Consider the following 21,949-nt stretch of genomic DNA (forward strand, 5'->3'; position numbering starts at 1 on the left):
CATGTAACTAGTGAAAAAAAATACAAGTAACCCCTGATTAAGTAATCCATACATACAAGTAAACCCTGAAAAAAATAAAAATACAAGTAACCCCGAATAAGTAATCCATATAAGTAACCCCTGAAAAAAAAAAAAAAAAAAAAAAAAAAAAAAAAAAAAAAAAACCCTGAAAAATTCAAGTAACTCTGACAAAACCAGTAATCCCGTTATACCCGTGAATAGTAACCCCGTTATGCACGTCTGGGTCCATTATTTTTGCTAACTTGGTAGCAGGCCACACCGTGTGGCCTGCTGCACCGAAAAGGCTCTGTAGCATAAATAAGGCTCCCAAAACTTTGTACCCACCCTAATGTAGCATTTTAAAAAGAGGAATGGGGTAAATGACAACCTAAAGAATGATTTTGTTAATAGTTCTCTCTAGGTTTTCTCCTTGGGAGGATTTTTTTGTTCCCTTTAAGATTTCTCCCTTGGAAGGGTTTTTCTAGCCTCCATTGCTAGATTTTTACTACTTTTTTGAAGATTTTCCTTCAATCTTTTCCTTCTTTCTCTTTCTCTTCCATCTTTTTTCTTCTGGTCTCAATTGTAAATTTTTGTAGGGATTTCCATCGGTGTTTTTACCGGTGGTAAGCTCCAAAAAACTTTTTAATTGCTTTCAATAAAGGATCGCATTTGTATGTGGTGTTTATTCTATTAGGTTTAATTTATTTGTTTGTTCGTCTGCCAAAGATTAAAGATTTGGGGTTTCACAATCTCCAAAAGTATTTAGAAGGCCATATGAGTTTTTTCACCCAAACAACTGTTCATCCGTGGATCTCAAGCCGAATTAGTGCTAACTCACACATTGTATTGCTTTGGATGAAGATTTTTATAAAGGCGATCGTTGATCGAATCTGCGATGTAACTAGTTTTAAGGTGAATTGTATTTGTGTTGGAATTTTAGATTTCCTCGGAATTGTTTGTAAGTGCCGTTTGGCTATCTTTCATTAATGAAATCCTTTTCTTCTTGTCAAAAAAAAAAAAAAAAAAAAAAAGACAACCTAAAGAATGTTAAAAAGTTACAATTTATATTACACCACAGAGGCAGAGAGTAGGGATGTTCATCAGTCTAAGACTAGATTTGGATTGGACCGGATCAAAGACCGAAAAAATAAATTTCTCGGCCCGGAACCGGACCAGTCCAATCCATTTTTTTTGTTTGGACCAATTTTTGAACACCCCTACCAGAGAGTACCATGTTGTTTGCGCTCGCTGGGATGAAAATTAACATGAAATTGAACAAAAACATGTTTTCTTAGAAATAATAGCATTTAAAAAAATGTGTAGCAAAATTAAATTAATGGAGACTGCATGTCTATTGCTGGGTTGCAGCATTTATAAATTATAATTAGAAGGCAAGGGCACATAACATTTCACTTGGATTAAAGCTAGCAGCAATGAAACAAATAAAACTGTATTATTCCCCAAAATCCATGAAATATAATTTGCTTTCAGAGTTGGAAAGAGAGGCTTCAAGCATTAACAATACCTAAGATCGCGAATTCGCGATAAACAGTCTTGGGATAATTCTCAATGACTTTGGTTATAGCTCGTTCATTTGTGACGCCTTGATGTTGTCTTACCTGAAACATCATGCACTGAATTCTGTCTGTGATGCACTGAATTCTGTCTGTGAAGCCTAATTCTGCAATTTTATCATAGTTTATAACAGTAAAGGCTCACTAGAACTGCACCAAGTATATCCCATCTAACTATTTCTCGAGACTTAATATAATTAATTTCATGCTTAACAATGTCACAAATATACAGAAGCCAAAAGAAACATTATTAAGACTCCTAGCATCAGTGTCTTATCCTAGCACAATATTCGTCGTGCACAAAAACTAGTCTAAAGAGCAACCTGCACTAACATAAACTACAAAAACTAGTCTAAAAAACAACCTGCACTAACATATACTATTAGCATACCTGAAGCTTGTTTCAGAAAACTCCTAAGAACCAAGCTTACTCACTATCACTGCTGATCTCAATTTTGGGGACACGCACCTTAGAAGCATCCTTTTCTTGCTGCTCGAGCATCTTTGTGATGAAGGGCTTACAGATGCTCTCGAGCTCTTTCATCTTATCCTCGAATCTACAACAATCTGTGAGGACATGAATCCAATCTAGCCAATGGATTGTCTGCTCAATGGCATATCATCCCCCATTTTTCTTCTGTCTTTCAGTCCAATCTTATTACCATGACTTCTCAGCATGTTTTTCATTTCTTGAGCATAGTTTTCCAAAGCATTGACAACTTTAACCTTTTGTCTGTACTGCTCATCCGCGACCTTGTACTTCTCAGCATCACTCAGCAATCCTCTCGATATCTTCCTTTGGAAGCCTCCCGCTATGATCTGTAATTGTGATTTCATTCCTGTTGCCAGTGGTTAACTCTTGGGCAGAGCATTTTAAGATGCCATTGGCATCAATTTCAAAGCAGCACTTGGCTTTAACAACACCTTTGGGTGCTAAGGGAATTCCGTTGAGCACAAATTTACCCAGTAAGTTATTGTCCACAGCTCTAGGTCTCTCTCCTTCATAGACAAGGAAATACATAGAAGTCTGGAAGTCTGTAACAGAATGACAAATCTTATCCCTCCTTGATGGGATAGGAGAATTCTTTGGAATCATGACAGAAAAATCACCAATATCAGTCTCAAAACCAATAGATAATGGAGTTACATCGACTAGTCGGAAGTCCTTGTTATCAAGACCACTCAAGATTGTAGCATAGATGGAAGCCCCACAGGCAACAGCCTCATCAGGATTAATGTTTTTACAGAGCTCCTTACCACAACCACAGAAAAAGTCTTTCAGCAGCTGCTGAACCTTGGGAATTCTGCTCGAGCCACCGATCAGCACTATGTCATGAACATCACTCTCTTCCACTTTAATATCCTTCAAGCATTTTTCAACAAGGCTTATACACTCTTCAAACGAATCCATATTCAGCTTCTCAAAACGAGCATGAGTAATGGACGAAGAAAAATCAGTAGCATCAAAAAGACCATCAATATCAATAGCAGTGAAAGAAGATGAGGAAAGGATTCTCTTTGCCCTCTCACAAGCAACCCTCAACCTTCCAATGGCCCTAGCATTTCCACTAATGTCCTTCCCGTGCTTCCTCTTAATCTCAGCCACAAAGTGTTCAACCGTTCTGTTGTCAAAATCTCCTCCTCCTAGATGTGTATCTCCACTTACTCCTTTTACTTCAAACACATTTTTTTCAATAGAAACCAAAGAGACGTCAAAAGTACCCCCACCAAGATCAAAAACCAACACATTCTTCTTGGCATCGTCGTGATCAAGGCCATAAGCAATGGCAGCAGCCGTTGGCTCATTGATAATGCGCATGACATTCAGTCCAGCAACTACTCCAGCATCTTTAGTTGCCTGACGCTGTAAGTTATTGAAATAAGCAGGAACCGTAACAACAGCATCCTTCACAATTGAGCCAAGATAGGCCTCTGCAGTTTCTTTCATCTTGGATAAGATCATGGCAGATATCTCTTCAGCCGCAAACTCCTTCTCTTCACCCTTGTACCTGACCACAATCATAGGCTTCTTGTCATCATCAGGACTAGCAGCAACTTTGAAAGGCCACAACTTCGTGTCTTTCTGTAAAGCAGCAGCATTGAATTTCCGGCCTATCAGCCTCTTAGCATCTGTAATCAATAATTAAGAAACTTGATGTGTAAAGCATATCAAAAGGCTTGATAATAAACACATCTATCTATACAATTAGATCAATCGAAGGGCACATTATTCAGTTGTATAAAGCTTATTGAGTATTGCATATTATCCTGCATCAGCTACAATACTATCTATTGTCAAACATCAGCCACAATACAAAAGATGAACTTACTTTCTTACCCTGCAGCATATTGAACTCAGGTTTTACTCAACCATAGAGAAAGCAAGAAGATCTTCATTAAAAAAGAAACTTAGTGATTGCAGCCAAAAGGACTTATCTACATTGTGTCCTGAATATAATTCTAAGTTCTCCCTTAAAATTATTAAAAAAAAAAAATAAAAAAAAAAATAAAAATTAAAAAAGAAAAAAGAAAAAAAACCTACCTTAGTAACATAACTTTTCCCGATACCCCAACACACAGCAAGTCCTATATGAGGCAACCTTCCTATAATTGTATATCTTACTTGTTTGGGTCCAATTAAGCCTGTTCCATAAATGATTCAATTACAAGGCAAGGTCAAGGCCCAAGCCTCCAATCATGCCAAGTCAAAGTCAAGTCAGCGGCCCACTCAACATGGTCAGCCCATATGACTCCAAGCTCATTTCTCCTTATTATGCTAAGGTATAAAAACCTTCAATTGCACCATTCATCAAAAATTCACATATAGCCTCAAGCAATTAACTCTCTTACATAGCTATTTCTCTCTACATATTGTACTGACTTTGGCATTGGAGGGGCCTTCCTCGGCACAACCCCCGAGGCCATTTTACGTGTATTTGCTGTGCAGGAAACCCTCGGCCCATTTGGACCGAGCCCAGTCTTCACCACTTCCCAGGACCTTCGACAAGGTCCCATTGTTTTCACCCGAAACATTATTGATTGTGTATATGGTGCGAGTTAGTATAATTGTGAATTGTTTCCTCTGTTTTATAGCTTGTTGCAAGCATACAGCGAAAGCTCCCTGGATCAAACCTTAACCTTGATCGGGGAATGCAATTTGCACTCTTCCCATGAGATAGTGCTCATGGGCACTTGTTAAGCTAGCTCAGATTCTATTTTGAAGAAATTAAAATTAAACAACTATTTTTTGACTTAAGCATTCAAGAGTAAAAAAAAAAAAATTAATAGGAATTTTCTTTAATTTTGGCGGTGAAGTTATTCCCTCTGTTTTGGATTAATTCCAATACTTTAAAATAAGGGTGAGAAAATCAAAGTGAGAATTTCCTCGACACATCAAAACGTAAATTATTCACAAATTCAACTTCAATTCAATCATATTTCGTGATTTTATACTTTAAAAAAAACATAGTTATATCTTATTAGATTCTTCTGAATGTGTACATCAATAAAATAAAATTTAAAAAAAAAAAAGAAAAAGAAAAAAAAAAACATTGCCCAACACTTCAAACCATAGAAAAAAGTTAAAATCTTGATCAATTAGGCCTGTAAAATACTTATGGATTTGTTGTAAATTTCACTTATATACAATCAAATCAAAAATAATTATTAATGTTCAAAATTGGTCATATAAAAATCAAAAGTAGTCTGTATAAAAAATAGGGGAGGAAACAAACCAAAAATAGTATTGGAAGGGTTGGTAGAAGCTTGATTCTTGGCAGCATCACCAATCAAGCGTTCAGTATCAGTGAAGGCAACACAAGACGGCGTCGTTCTGTTACCTTGGTCGTTTAGAATGACTTCAGCTCGGCCACGCTGCAAAACCGCCACGCATGAGTAGGTTGTCCGGAGATCGATTCCGATTGCGGGGGCTTTTTCCGATTCTCCCATTTTTCTATCTCACAGGAGAAGTTAAACTATGCTGAATTTGTGAAAGTGTACAGTATATAAGAGAGAAGATAAATAGTGTATGTAGATGATTTTGCTTTTCTTTACTTTTCAATGTACTGCAAAATTGTCTTTTTAGAGACGAGAGTCCGTTCAGAGCTTCAAAGTCCCCTAGTGGGCTAGGTGCCTAGGTGAACTGTATCCGTCTTTACTCTTTTTTTTTTTTTTTTTTTTTTTTGAAATCACATTTAACTATTTAAGTACTTTATTGTATTTTGATGTAATTTTAATTTTCCAAATAAATTTCACTTAAACAATACTAGTATTTTAAGGGTTTCTCTTCAGATTATTTTCACTTCTATTCAGCTCAGTTTAGTCAATCAGAACAGACTCTAAATCAATGCATTTATATATAAAAAAACAAAAACTAAAGATTGTTTTTTATTTTTTTATTTTTTTTATTTTTACAAGCTAAAGTAATCTATCAAGTCCGATTATTTTGTTTTCCAAACAGGCAAAAACTATCGAACGCCCCGGATGCGTTTGATAAGCTAACTTAAAGTAGACTAACTAACTTGAAATAAACATTAATTACACCAATCAACGCGTGATTTTGGCATGCATTCCAAAATTAATATCATTTTATGAATTATTTTAATGGGGATATCCAACACCCCGCGGGAGTCCGTTAGCAAGATCCATTAAAATATTATCTCCTTAATTCTATTAAAAAAATATTAGCCAATGGGCTTAAGAATTATTGATAAAATATACTCCTTTCCATTTCATAATGTTAGGGTTTGTTCTCTTTAGATTATTTTCAATTCAATTCCTAATATCTTCCTCTGATAAAATATTCAGTTCAGTTCAGTTCAGTAAATCAGAACAGGCCCTAAGGGCTTGTACACATTTACTGAACTGAACTGAACTGATTGGAGCTTAACTGCACTGAATAGAATTGAATAGAGCTGAGATGAATATTTTATGAGAGAAGAAAGTTAGAAGTTGAATTGAACTGAACTGAACTGGACTAAAATTAAGCTGAAGTGAACAGACCCTTAGTCCCATTTAGAATCTTTTAACTCTTAAAAATTAGAGGGAATCTTTTAAATTTCCCTCTATATATAATAACAAAAATAGTCATATAAGAACTAGTTTTATTCGTTTCGATTAGTACTTTATTAATATCTAATTTTATAATTTTTTTTCCAGTGTGAAATTAAGATATTTGCAATCGAAGATTTCCATCGATATACGTAAATGGGACTAACATTATAAAATGGATGGAAAACTTTGTAATAAAAAATATGTTGATGACGTCATGTAAACTAAATAATAAAATTTGACTTCCCTAAAAAAAATTAAAAATAAAATATGGCTTTTTTTTTTTTAACCAAGATGGTAGTAGTTTTTTTTTTTTTTTAAAAAAAAATGATGGTAGTTATTTTATTAACAATAAAAAAAGAAAAAAAATAAGAGGGGTATTTTGAATTAGTGAAATTTATTGGTTTAATTAGTGAAATTTATTACCCAAAATCCCCTTTCACTTTAAATATAGGATTTAAGCGTATAACTTCATTTGCACAAAGTTTTAGACATTTTATTTGTTGTGATTATATTATTATTAATTTTTTTAAGGGGATATTATTCTTAAATTAAAGGTATGTGAGTATGTATGGAGCATTGGAGACCATAAGAAAAAGAAAAAAAAAACCGAAGTAACAACTAAAAAGTGAAGCAAGTGGGTGTGGTCGTGTCATAAATACTCCTTTTTGTTCATGACACAGTCAAACATTACACAAATGTCAATGCACTAGTTTCATTTTAACTAGTAAGTGACCCCGGGCGTTGCCCCGAGTTGATACTGTTGTAGACGTACAATCAATAAATTTTTTAGAAGGCTTTTCAAAACTGCAATTGTCATTGTCAAACCAAAATTGAGTTATTCTTTAAATATAATTTTTTTATTTTTAATTGAACCTTGTGGTTTGCACTTATATGAATTTTTTTCTATACAAATAACATAGTTGATATTAGCTTAGATGGTTAAATAGTAATATGTGTGATAAGAGGTTTAGGAACGTTTTTTAATATGCGGAGTACGAAGTAGGGAATAAATTAAAGAGTGAAGTAGGAAATAAATATGTGTTTTTTTTGAGTTAAGTATAAAACAAGGGACTCAATTCTTGTAAAATGTGGGGAAAGGGGACTCTATTTATTTTATAGAGAGAAAAGAGACTGGGCTAGAATGAGTTTGGGTTTTCGGTGAGTTCTAATTAATTAAGGGAAAGAATTGAGTCCCCTTGGTTAAAGAATTGAATTGAGTCAATTTGGTCAACTAAAAAAAAGGAGTATGTTTTTTTTGTTTTTTTTTTTTTGGTAAATATTTTAATTTAAGACCAATAAAAAAAAAGTTCCTTACTCTTTTTGGAACAAAAATAAAGCATAAAATTACAATACTTTGAATGTTTATTTTCTTCATCATCTTCATTACATCCTCGACCTTCTAACTCCACATTTCTCTTTAATTAAAATTATGACCATCCCATAAACTAACTCTGACTCACGTGGACTGTCAACCAACCTACCACCTAATATAATCACACCCATCCACTTGTTTATAGTTTCGGCATATTAGAAATCTCATAAAAGGATGCTTGACTTTCTTAGAAACTCTCCTTAATGACCTTCTATTGCAATATACACTAGGCTTATCGATAATTTTTTTTTTAAAAAAAAAAAAAAATTAGGGCCCTACAAGCCTTCACTAAAATTACGATGTGTGCTTCTACTACAAATGCAAGACAAATAAGCTACAAACCAGAGAGATGAAGAACATTAAAAAATTATTAAAAGAATACTTTTTTTGGATAACAAACATTAAAAAAATTTCAAGAACAAAGCTTTTGTATTGTTGTTGTACTTTCTTTATTTCAAACAGCCATATTTTCAAAACAATCAGCAGAAATTATTAATGAAGGGATTGAATTTGTCTGGTTTAATCAAGGCAATAATGAGGGGACTTAATTCTTCTTGGGTTAAAGGTAAGTTAAGTCACCTGAAAATACCTCCTAACACCAGAAATTTAACCATAGTCCCCTTTTCCTCTATAAAATAAATAGAGTCCCCTTTCCCCACATTTTGCAAGAATTGAGTCCCCTGTATTATACTTAACTCGTTTTTTTTTGTAATAATTAAACCATATGGTTTAAAGTTATATATATTTCTTTTTCATAATTATAATGTTCTTGATAATTAGCTTAGATGGCTAAAGAGTCAATTTTGTTGTAAGTGGTTTGGGGTTCAAATCCTCTTATCATCATTTTTTTTTAATTTAGTGATGGTGTGGTATGTGGAGATGTTGGCTAGGTGACATGGCGCCGTCAAATGTTCGTGAAGTGACGTGGCGTCATGAATTGTTGGTGAAGTGACGTGGCATAATTTGAAAGAGGCTACGTGGCGCATAGACGTTTTTATAAACGCCTTTTAATACATTAGTATAGATTTGTTTTTATATAATTAAATATTACTCATTCCGTCCCTTAATACAAAACCTCTTTCTAGCATTTATTACTCACATAATAAAGAGAAAGAGGTTTTGTATTAAGGGACGAAGGGAGTAATGAAAATTATTTTATAAATTATATTATAAAACTTTATATTAAAACCTATCTAACAATATAATTTATAATAAAATATATTTTTATTATGTTAGTAAAAAAATATGGTCAAATCTTATGCATAAACAGTGAAAAAAAGTCCAATATCTCATGTATTATGAGACACAGGGAATAATAAAATAATAAGTACTCATATTCGACAAAGAAATTTTGAAAACGACTTCTTCATACTTCCTCCGTTTTTTAGCAGTTGCAACACACTCTTTTTCACGCTACTTAAGAAAAGTGGGTCTTATGTGATTTAAAACACTTAAAATGAAGGAGGGAGATTGCTGAGAGTATAATTTAGTGGGCCATGAAATTATAATAAGGATAATAGTACAATTTTGACATAAAAAACTTTCCAATTATAGTGTGTTGCAACTATTGTGACATTTCCATTTTAGAAAAGTGTTGCAACTATAAATAAACGGAGGAAGTATGTTATAGTGTGATGATATATTGATATGTAAAACTTTAAATGGTACCATCTTAATACTAACAAAGACATCTATTAATACTACTAACAAATCTTATTGCGCTGATGATACTAATAAAGAAGAACGAACTATTTTGGTATAATTTAAGCACTAGTGAGTAAGCCCAGGCGTTTGGGTTTCTACTGTTGTAGACGTGTAATTGATAATTTTTTTAAAAGCTTTTCAAAACAGCAATTGTTATTGTCAAGCTAAAATTGAGTTATTCTTTGAATATTTTTTTTTATTATTTTTTAATTGAACCTTGTGACAATTATATGAATTTTTTTTCATTCAAATAACATAGTTAATATTGGCTTAGATGGTTAAATAGTTATATGTCTTATAAGAGGTTGAGGGTTCAAACCCCCCTATCCTTTTTATATGGAGTAATGTTAGTTGCTTGAGCGATGTGGCATTGTTTGAGTGATGATGTGGCATCATGAGATGTTGGGAAGATGACGTGGCACAACAAAATAGGGACAACGTGACACATCAACGTTCTTAGGAACGCCTTTATGTCACTAGAGTCCTTGAGTTCTAAAAATATCATGTTCTTGTTTGTGCTTCCTAAAATAGAAAATTAACACCAAATCGAAATAAAATAAAATGTTTTTTTTAGAAATAATATGAAGTAGCATTGAAGAACAAAAAAATACTTTATTTAAGTGTTTCCCAATCCATTAAAACATCATTTAAAATGATCAAATTTATAACTAAACTTCAAATTATACTCTCTCAATCAAGAAGTAATTTTTAAATTAACAAAACCCATTACCACAAAGGATTCATCTTGATTTCACTATTATACTTATCTCTTTCCCATCCTCAGTTCACCACTCCATTTAAGTTTATTATTTCAAGAAACAAGACCTTTACTTGCCGAACATCCCAAGATAGTCTATCACTTTTATTTCCAATTCAGACCAAGGGAGTGATTAATGATCTAAACAAGATGGCTCAAATTATTTGTGCTATCAAATAGTAATAGAGTCTCAATCTAAGAACCCAAATAACAATTACACTCTTAAATTGGCCATACAATATCTCCAATATAAATCAAAATCACCCAAATACATTTTGTCATTCAAAGTTTAAGGGCATACATAATTACATATAACCCATCTCATTTTAGCATAAAAAGGGTAATTTTTTTTTTCATGATTCAATGGATGCAATTTGAAAGAGGGTATACCGTACACATAATAGTTAAATATGGACTACAGACCAACAAAAATCGACGTTATTAGCCAATTACAACTACAAAAATAACAAGGGTTTCAAGAAAATAAAAAATAAAAAAAGAGGGAAAAAGCTTAAAGCACAAACCAAAGATGGTGTTGGTAGGATTAATGCCCGCTTGGTTGGTGGCAGCCTCGCCAACGAGACGCTGCGTTTCGTTGAAAGCGACCCAAGACGGCGTGGTACGGTTGCCTAAGTCATTGGTGATAATCTCAACACGGTCGTGTTGTGGGGACCATACTCCGACGCAAGAGTAAGTGGTTCCGAGATCGATTCCTATTGCTGGCCATAATTTTGCTTTCTTTCCTCCGTTCATCGTCTTCAACTCACTACAGTAGACTGCTCACCTTTTTTTTTTTTCTGCACAGGGTAAACCTCTGTTTTTTTTTTTTAAATAAAAATTAAAAATAAAATAAGGGTTTTACTACTTTAAATTGCGTACAATGCATGTTTGTTATTAAATTTTTGGGAAATTTTATAAAGAGTTATTTTTATTGAATTTTATAAAAAATTATATACTTATAATATTAGTGGCACTTAGACTTGATTTTTTAAAAAAAAGGGGGGAGGAGGGATTAATGAAGTTTTTTTTTAAAAAAATAAAATTCTAATTATATTACCCGCACGTACAGCGTTATTGGATATATATATGTGTTAACAAAATGATTTTATTTTTAATTGAACTTAACATTGTTGCAAAATTAAGTAACAAAATTGGAAGAAAAAAATATACTGTAGTTTATAGCAATATTGGTTAATAATATTTACCTAATATACGTTCATTTTTTTACACAAAAAAAAAAAATACGTATATCTAAAAATATACTTCCTCCGTTCTTTTAATATTGCACCATAAGGGTTTGGCACAAATTTTTGAGTTAAGTATAAAATAGGGGACTCAACTTTTGCAAAATGTGGGGAAAGGGGACTCTATTTATTTTACAGAGGAAAAGGGGATTGGGTTAAATTTCTGGTGATAAGGGGTAATTTCAGGTGACTTTACTCACCTTTAACCCAAGAAGAATTAAGTCCCCTGTAAATAATTGAGTCCCCTCATTATTGCCATGATTAAACCAGACAAATTCAATCCCTTCATTAATCATTCCTACTGATTGTTTTAAAAATATAGCCGTTTGAAATTAAGAAAGTGCAACAACAATACAAAAGCTTTGATCTTGAAATTTTTAATGTTTGTTATTCATAAAAATAATTCTTTCAATAATAATAATAAAAAGCCAAAACTTGTTCTTCAACTCTCTGGTTTTAGCTTATTAATCTTACATTTGTAGCAAAAGCACACATTGCAATTTTGGTGAAGGCTTGTAGAGCCCTAAATTTATTTATTTTTTAAAGAAAAAGAAAAGAAAAAGAAAAAAATAAATTATATGTGTATATTGCAACAAAAGGCCATTAAGGAGAGTTTCTAAGACAGCCAAGCATCCTTTTATGAGATTCCTAATATGCCCAAACTATAAACAAGTGCATGGGTGTGATTATATTAGGTGGTAGGTGTGTTGGCAGTGCACGTGAATCAGAGTTAGCTTATGAGATGGTCATGATTTTAAAGAGAAATGTGGAGTTGAAAGATTGAAGATGTAATGAAGATAATGAAGAAAATAAAAATTCAAAGAAAAAGAGGAACGGACTCTATTTTTGATTGGTTTTAATTTAAAATATTTACAAAAATAAAAAAAAAAATTAAAAAAAAAACATACTTTTTTTAGTTGACCAAAGGGACTCAATTGTTAACCAAGGGGACTCAATTGTTTAACCAAGGGGACTCAATTCTTTCCTTTATATAATTAAAACCCACCGGAAACCCAAACCCATTCTAGCCCAGTCCCTTTTCCCTCTATAAAATAAATAGAGTCCCCTTTTCCCATATTTTGTAAGAATTGAGTCCCTTGTTTTATACTTAACTCCAAATTTTTTGGTAGTGGGAAAAGGGAGGAGAGAGAAAGATAAAAGTACAAATTTGTCCATATGATTGTAGACATAAACCATAGAATCAATTGTTAAAAAGTAAGGGTATGTAAGGTATTCGTACTGTGAACACAAATATTGGTTTTCCAAAAATGAATATAGTGCAATATTTGTGAAACTTTCTTAAAAGGAAAGTGGTGTAATATTTAGAAAACAGAGGAAGTATAAGTTTTGAGTTTATATGAAGAATTGTTATTGTTCAAAATTTTAATTGGAAATTTTTTTTTGAATTATTATAAAATAATTTCCTTAAAGAATCAGCGTAAAAGCGGAAAGTAAAATAAGCGGGAAAATTTTTAACCAGGAGATAGCATGTGTCATTCCTGATTTCGCTTTTAGTACAAACTAGTTATAGTTATTGATTAATAGAATCTTATTATTGATAGTATTATGTATGCAATAGAATCAATTACACTTAGAAATAAGCAACACATTAAACACTATCCAAAATATTGTGTCAATTCTTTCTAAAAAAAATATACGTCAATCATAAGATATATATCCATAGTTAATCACGCATATTATGTAATAGAATCTTATGATTGATAATATTATAAAAGAATCACACATGTATAAAATATACTAAAATATTAGTTATTTTATTAATTAAAGTAAAATTTATCTATTTATTTTCTATACTTATATTTTAAATTAATTAATAATAATTAAATAAAGAAATAATGAAAGTGGCGGGAAAATTATTAATGACATTTTGACAAGTATCATTTTAGGTTCACTTTTAGTAGAGTCACTCCTTTTAGTATAGGTTAATAATAATTGATGGTTTGGTAGGTAAATATTTTTATGTGAAAAATTAAAAAGAATAAGAATAAGGGCTTGTTCTCATACGATTATTTTCAGTTTAGTTCAGCTCTAATAAGTTCAGTTCAGTTCAGTTCAGCTCTAATAAGTTCAGTTCAGTTCCTAATTTCCTTCTCTTATAAAATATTCAGTTCAAGTTCAGCTCTAATAAGTCCAGTTCAGTTCAGCTTTAATAAGTTCAGTTCAATTCAATTCAGCTCAATTCAGTCAATGAGAACAGGCTCTAATACCACCATATTTTCTATTTTTTTTTTTTTTTTTGGGAAAGTGAGATTGATTTGAACATATTGGTTGTTTAAGCATTATTATCAACTTTTATTGTAACTTATTTTTTCTGGACTTATTCTATTAATTTGTATTTATTTAAAGTCATTTTTCATAAATAAGGTGAACAAATCAAAAGCTTATGGTTTGCACAACCTTTTACAAAATTCAGATGTACAACTATTGTACATATGTTATTAACCACTATTAAGCTGTCTGAACAAAATTTACTCCTAAATTAAATAAAAATTAGGGTGCTGATATTGTCAAGGCAAAAAAGTCACTTTCAAGGTTAAATTATCTACTACTGCCCGTATTTATGAGAATCGATCTATAAATGTCAAACTCATTAATTTTGTAATCTTTTAATAATCTTATATTCCCAATAATGTTTTGTAATATTTTGTTACTATAATTTAGTAGCTAAATATTTCAATTTAAATCTTTCTCATTCTAAAGACGATAAACATTAATAGGCAAACCAGCTAGTCATCATTTTTTCGAAGAAATATATCATATGCCTAAGGAGTTGTACATCATACGATCAATATCCATAGCCAAATACATAGGTTTTTTTTTTTTTTTTTGAACAAATACGGGTAGTAGTTTCTCAATGTTAGAGTAAACTTTTGTTTTTTAAAGCTTAATTTGTATATCATTAAAAAGGTTAAAACTTATACGAAGTGCTACATAACAAAAAGAGTATAATAGCCACTTACATGATATCCGTAAGAAACTAAAAACAATCAATCTAACCAACACATGAGGTGCATTATTATGATCAATTGAAGTTTTATTTATTTATTTATTTATTTTTTTTGACAAGATGATCAATTGAAGTTGGTGCACTATCACCATGGGCTAGATAAAAATTAAGAAGTATATAAATTCGGTACAAGGACTAGTAAATTGTGAGAGTATTGACTTAATGGAGGATTTTGAAGAAAATAATCAGTTGGTGGAGTTTGAAAAATTTTTAATCGGAATATTTAACTACTAAAAATTATAGGTAATACAAGATTATTAGCAATAAAAGACTATTAAAAGATTAAAAAATATTTTATTGAATAAACAAGTTTGATATTTATAGATTCTTTTAGATTACAGCTAATAATAGATGATTTTTTTGCCTTGGCAATATCAACACCCAAAAATTATCTCTAAATTCAAAAGTAAAAGTAACTTTATTAGTTTTATAAAGCTTATTCCACTATAAATATATATTAAAATTACATTCGATTAAAATTACCCAAAAATAGTTTATTGTTACCGCAAATGGAGTAAAATTACCTTAATATAGTTCGATGTACAATAATCTATAACTTCTATAACTATATATTAAAGGCGAAATCAAAGATATATATTAAAGGCGAAACCAAAGATGACACGTGTCATCTTTTGGTTAAAATTTTTCCCACCAAAAGTGTTTTTTTTTCTTTTTTATTTTCATTTTTTTTTTGCCTTTTTGTTTTTTTGTCAAAAAATCTTCTTAGAGATTATTTAATATACGTAATACAAAGTATAATATTTTCATTCCTTTCTTACAAAAATTACATACTTTTTCCTTCCAAAATAATCATCATGTTTCTTCCTTATATATTATACTCAAATATTAATAATTTCATTATTTGATATCCTTATATATTATACTCAAATATTAGTTATTTCATTATTTGATATGTTAAGTATCTTTAATTATTTTTATATATGTATGATTATGGTTTCCTATCTTTATAATAATTACATACTACATAGATTAAGGGCCTGTTCACATTTACTGAACTGAGCTGAACTAATTGGAGCTGAACTAAACTGAACTGAACTGATTGGAGCTGAGCTAAACTAAACTGAATAGAGCTTAAATGAATATTTTATGAGAGAAGGAAATTAGGAGCTGAACTGAACTGATTGGAGTTAAACTGAACTGAAATTAAGCTAAAGTGAACATGCCCAAATTATTACTACTGTAAATCCTATTTTAAACATATTATCATAAATTTTTAAGTATTTAAAATAGGAATTATATGGGTTAAAAGTTATATTTTTTATATAATATTTTTGTATCAATGCACCATGGGTTTTATGTTACACCATATGCCCAAATTATTACTACTGTAAATCCTATTGTGATATTATCTTTGCGATAATATGACCTTTTTTAAATTATATTTTCAAATTTTAAAAGCGGTCAATTTTATATGAAAAAAAAACTGCATATAAAGATAATGTAGTTGAAAGGCTAGCTATATACATATTTATAAAATTATTATTTGCTTGTCAAAAAGAAAAATAGTACAGAGCATCACTTTATTGTGAATTTTAAAACACTCATAGTCAAAGGAGTATTTTTACAAAACTCATTTTGTTAAGCTCTTTATACTTGGTTTGATTTTTCGTGTTTTATTTTAGTAAATATTAGAAATAATAAGAAGATAAATATATCGCAGTTAAATTTTTCATGTGATTTATAATACTTTTTGACAATTTTATTTTTGATATTAAATACGAATTATTATGTTACAAGCACTAACGATAAATATAATTATAGTGTAACACAATAATAATTTAAAAATTACCGTGTATGGCACGGGAACTAACCTAGTATTATTATAAAACGGTGTACTCAAAAGTTTTTGTTATATTTGTCACCTACTTAAATTTGTTATAGTTTATAATGCAAAATTTGATACTTTATTCAATCATTTTTCCTATTCCCACTTTGATTTTTGTCTCATGAAATCCAATTGGAATAGTATAAAAACACATGTAAAGTTCTCAAACCAATATGAATGTATGATGATTATTATACGACCAAGTAAAGCTGGAATTGACCTAGTAGTAAGGTTTGTCACCTCAAAACCAATATGTTGTATGATTAAGCTCCACTAAAGGCAATTTGGGGTGAGGATTAACCCCCCAACTCCTAAATTGGCTAGTCTGCTAATCCGAATTGAGTTGACATGTGAGAGGTTCTGGCCCAGTAGGGTCTTTCTCTTTATCGGCTTACCACCCTTCTTTTTACCATTAAAAAAAAATGATTATTAGGTAACATCACTTGATCATCTATATGACGACCTCATTACTTAATTAGTAGTTGTCTTATATGTTAACTGATTATTGACCACATCTAATAAGAATTTGTGAAATGCTAAACAAAAGATATAAAATATACACGAATTGAACTAGTGCATCATGAAACATACAACTAATCAATCAAGAAATAAAACACACTAACATCTGAAACTTAAAAAAAAAAAAAAAAAAAAAAAAAAAAAGATTGAAATTTGAAGTACACTGGCTTATTTAATTTGATGGTACAATGATCTAATATCTTAAACATCCTTGGCAATTTGGCATCAATACTCCCTCAAGACTTCATTTCAGCATATCAGTAATAGGATTCACAGTGTGCTTCAACTCTTTCAGCTTGACCTCAAATTTGTGAGCATTAGAGAGAGTTGAATTCCGATCTAGGCTGTCTAGCCATTGTATGGTGTTGTCAATGGCAGTTTTAGCTTTCTCCAACTTCTTTTTGTCGTTTCCATGAAACTTGTTGCATTTGCTAAGAGTTTCTTGGTTTTGCTCAGCATATTCTTGCAATGCAAGCTTGGATTTCATAGCTTTTTTGTACTCCTTATCCTCTGCCTTGTACTTCTCAGCTTCCTTGATCATTTGCTCAATCTCAGCACTTGATAGCCTACTCCTTACATCCGTGATGACGATTTGGTTTTTTTTTTTTTTGTTAGTGGCTTCATGATACGCTGTCACTGTCAAAATCCCGTTACTATCGATATCAAAACTAACTTTGAGCTTATGTTCACCTTTAGGCGCTGGAGGAATCCCACACAGTTCAAATTTGCCTAAGAAATTGTTTTCCTTAGCAATTTCTTTCTCACCTTCGTATATAGAAAATGTCACAGATTCTTGGTTGTCTTCAGCTGTTACGAGTTTATCATTAAACTTCTTCACAGGGATTGTAGTATTTTTTGGGATAACAACCCTCATTTCCTCAGTATAAAGCTGGATTCCAAGCGACAAAGGAATAACATCTACAAGCGCGAAATCCTTAATGTTACCTGTATCACTCAACATTGCGGCTTGAATTGCAGCACCATATGCAATAGCTTCATCTGGGTTGATACTTTTGCAAAGATCTTTCCCATTGAAGAAGTCTTTTAACAATTCTTGAATCTTGACGATTTTAGATGATCCACCAACAAGGACTACGTCATGAACATCATCCTTTTTCATGTTGGCATCCTTTAAACACTCGTTAACAAGATCGATGCATTCAGTAAACAAATCCTGGTTTAAATATTCGAATCTGGCACGAGTGATGGGTGCAGAGAAATCAATACCGTCAAAAAGATAATCTATATAAATAGTAGTCTCAGTTGCTGATGAGAGAGTCCTTTTTGCTTCCTCACAAGCATTTCTCAACCTCCTAAGAGCTCTAGGGGTATTACTGATGTCCTTATTGTTCTTCCTCTTAAATTCTGCCACAAAATACTGAACCATCCGATTGTTAAAATCCTCACCACCGAGGTGGGTGTTACCAGTTACTGCTTTCACTTCAAATGAGCGTTTACCAATTTTAACCAAAGATACATCAAAGGTACCTCCACCAAGATCAAAAACCAATACATTCTTCGCAACCTTATTTGTACCCGTGACCATCTTATTATCAAGACCATAGGCAATTGCTGCAGCTGTTGGTTCATTGATAATGCGAATGACATCAAGCCCTGCAATGGTGCCAGCATCTTTAGTTGCCTGACGTTGGGAATCATTGAAGTAGGCAGGGACTGTGACAACAGCTTTTTTCACTTCTGAGCCAAGGTAGGCTTCTGCAGTTTCTTTCATCTTGGAGAGGACCATTGAGGATATCTGCTTCTGGTTTCTATTGATTTATAGAAAGTATATGACAAGGTGCCAAGAAAGGTACCTTGGTGGACAATGTTGAAGAAAGGTATTCTACAAAGGTGCATGGACCTAATTAAGGATATATATATGGGAAATTCCCTGTTTCTCATGGTGAGAAACGAAATTTGTTTCTCATGGGGGCATTTTCGTGAATAAATCAACAACTTTTTCAATATTGTGGGCTCCACAGTTGAATAAAGTTGAAAAAGTTGTTGATTTATTCACAAAAATGCCACCATGAGAAACGAATTCGTTTCTCACCGTGAGAAACTGGGGCATCCTCTATATATATTGGGATGTGTTTACAAATGTGAGGATACGTGGAGGGTCGACAAAATATTTTTCGATTACAATTGGATTGCATTAAGGGTTTTCTTTAAGACCTTTTCTTTTTGTAATGGTTCCAGATGAAGTAACCAAACCAATTCAAGATGAGGTCCCATGGTGTATATTGTTTGCAAATGATATCGCTTTGGTGGATACAACTAAATATGGGGTTAATGTCAAATTTGAACAATATAATAGAGGCAAAGGTTGGAATAATATAGAGGGTTTAAGCTAAGTCGGAGTAATATTGAATATTTGGTATGCCACTTTGGTACACATAGGGGACAAGTGATGATGATGTAATGAGTTTGGACAGAAAGGATCTGACCATGAGTGAGTGTTTTATATAACTTGGGTAGATCATCCAGAAGAATGGTGACCTTAATGAAGACGTGCCCACAAGATTAAGTAGAGTGGCTTATATGGAGAGCGACCATGAGAGTTTAATGTGACCGAAACATTCCTTCACAGTATTAATTGAAGGGGAAATTCTATAGGATTTCCATAAGACCAGTGTTACTCTATAATTCTATAGGATTTCCATAAGACCAGTGTTACTCTATGGTACAGAATGTTAGGTTTCTAAGAAGAAGCAAATTAAAAAGATGGAAGTTAACGTTACCGAAATGTGCATATTAAGATGGATGTGCAAGAACCCTTTAAGAGATGGAATCACAATACTCCCTCCGTCCCTTGTCTACAAGCCTATTTCTCATTTTTCACAGGAATTTAGAGATTCCTTAAAATTCATGATTGGAAAGTATAAGTATGCATGTGGGGTTAGAGAGAGATAGAGAGAAAGAAAAGGTAGTTGATAATTACTAAAGAGATGGAGAGAAAAAGTGTTGAAAAATGATGTCAAAAGTACAAAAAAAAAAAAAAAAAAGAAATAAAGAAATATGATGACAATTCATTAAAATGAGGGAATATTGTCAAAAATTACATTATTTAAATAGAAATAGACAAGTAATTTTGGTTTCCCTAAAACGAAATACAGTTATTTGCAAGAAAGTGGGTAGGTGTCATAGGGCATTATAGACAAACTAAAGGAAAATCGTCTGCATTGGTTTAGACTTCAGACATGTAAGATGGAGACCCTAAAGGGACTGGTAAGGTGAGTGGAAGAGAGGGATCATGGAGAGATTAAACGAGGTGGAGGGAGACCGAAAGTGATTTGGTTGGAAGGAGTTAAGAAGGATATGAAGCATATGAATTTGAATGAGAATGACGTATTTGATCGTAAGGGAATGACGAAGAAGATTTTTATGGATGACTATATGGAATAATTATTTTTGGTTAATGAAATTGACCCCACTTATGAAATCAAGACTTTGATGGATTGAATATAGTCACGTGGAATCTTGTTTGATTCACCTCAACAAGTATTTTTATTATTCAATCTTTATAATTTTTATATGTATGCAATGAAATTATTGGCGTATCTAGCTCAGGGCAAGCTGATGACTCAGCATAACAAAATTAGTTATGAGTTTGTTACAGCATAATTACAACTGGCTTTTCTGTTAGAAAGTTTGTTATGCCTTAATTCTGTTTCTGTATAAATATGTTAGAAGCTTCTTTGTAATTATCTAATTCAATTCTTACAGAAATAAAATCCTCCCAATTTCTCTCTATTCTCTTCTTCTTTCTCTCTCTAAAATTCATCAGTTCATAATTTCTATGAACTTCTACAGAAATATATTATTGGTCAAACAAGTATATTGGTAAATTTACAAATCAACACGTAAATAATAAAAAGAAATAGAGGGAGTAATAAAAAAGAAAAAACCTTACCACAATGAGTGAATAACTTTGTCAACTATCCACAAGGCCACAATGTGCATTTACCTAACATAAAAATTTAAATTTAAAGCAAATTCTAGGCATGGGGCGGGCCAAGGCCCAATCATGCCCCCCTTGGGTCAACCCATGGAGGTATGACCCATGACTCATATAGTCACATGAGTATACATGAAAAAAAACAAACCTATAATTAAAAATATAAATACAATAACATGAGAGTTATAACACCACATGTAGATTTTAACTTCATACGAGTATATATATAGGAAGTAAAAGTCATACTTTGTTTTTTTTTACTTTGTTTTTTTTAGTCATAATGTTTTTTTTAAAAGAGAACCTATTTCATCGTACAATAAATTAGAGAAGAAATCTCATCCAAAACTTAAAATGAATTTTCATCTTGCAATGTATGAATTTCCATATTGCAATATATGAATTACTCATTAATTTCGCGTTAAAAGTGGGTTTAACTTGATAAGTAAGCATACTGCTTATAACTTTGTGCTGAAATGATCAGTTGCGTATTTGACAACTAGTATCATGGGTGCTTAATGACTTTCTTACCCTGTTTTTCAACTGTTAGGAAATAAGGGTGTAATTGTGTTTGATTAATACGAAACAAATCAATGAAAAATAAGAACGAGAAAAGCAATAAAGAAGATAAACAAAGAACACAAGGATTTACGTGGTTCGGTCAAATTAGACCTACATTCACGGGTGGGGGATTGGAGAGCTTCTTCACTATAACGGAGAAAGAACGAGAGAATAACACAAGGAGTCTTAAATCTAATGGCTCAAAAGGTATGATCTAATTGATCAACTAAAGGGTCCTTTTATAACACAAGGAAGCCCTAATAAAAACCCTAAATTGTTCCCCAAGTATACTCAAATCAAATAGCCGTCATAGAAAAGATATAATTTTAGGAAATAT

The 21,949-nt window shown here is 31.9% G+C and overlaps 1 protein-coding gene and 1 pseudogene across 1 annotated transcript; both read right to left on the bottom strand.

The window, feature by feature from the left end:
* Positions 1–1,508: 1,508 nt before the first annotated feature.
* LOC145584267 (heat shock 70 kDa protein 18-like) lies at positions 1,509–5,522 on the bottom strand (annotated as a pseudogene).
* Positions 5,523–17,199: 11,677 nt separating this feature from the next.
* LOC145584268 (heat shock 70 kDa protein 4-like) lies at positions 17,200–19,331 on the bottom strand. The gene is made up of 2 exons (XM_081641147.1): positions 19,240–19,331; positions 17,200–18,865 (listed from the first exon to the last, which is right to left on the bottom strand). The coding sequence occupies exons 1-2, from the start codon at positions 19,329–19,331 to the stop codon at positions 17,341–17,343; spliced, it is 1,617 nt and encodes a 538-aa protein (XP_081497273.1). The 3' UTR covers positions 17,200–17,340.
* Positions 19,332–21,949: the final 2,618 nt, after the last annotated feature.

This window comes from Chenopodium album, chromosome 16 (genome assembly GCF_948465745.1).
Source record: "Chenopodium album chromosome 16, dcCheAlbu1.1, whole genome shotgun sequence".
Classification (NCBI taxonomy): domain Eukaryota; kingdom Viridiplantae; phylum Streptophyta; class Magnoliopsida; order Caryophyllales; family Amaranthaceae; genus Chenopodium; species Chenopodium album.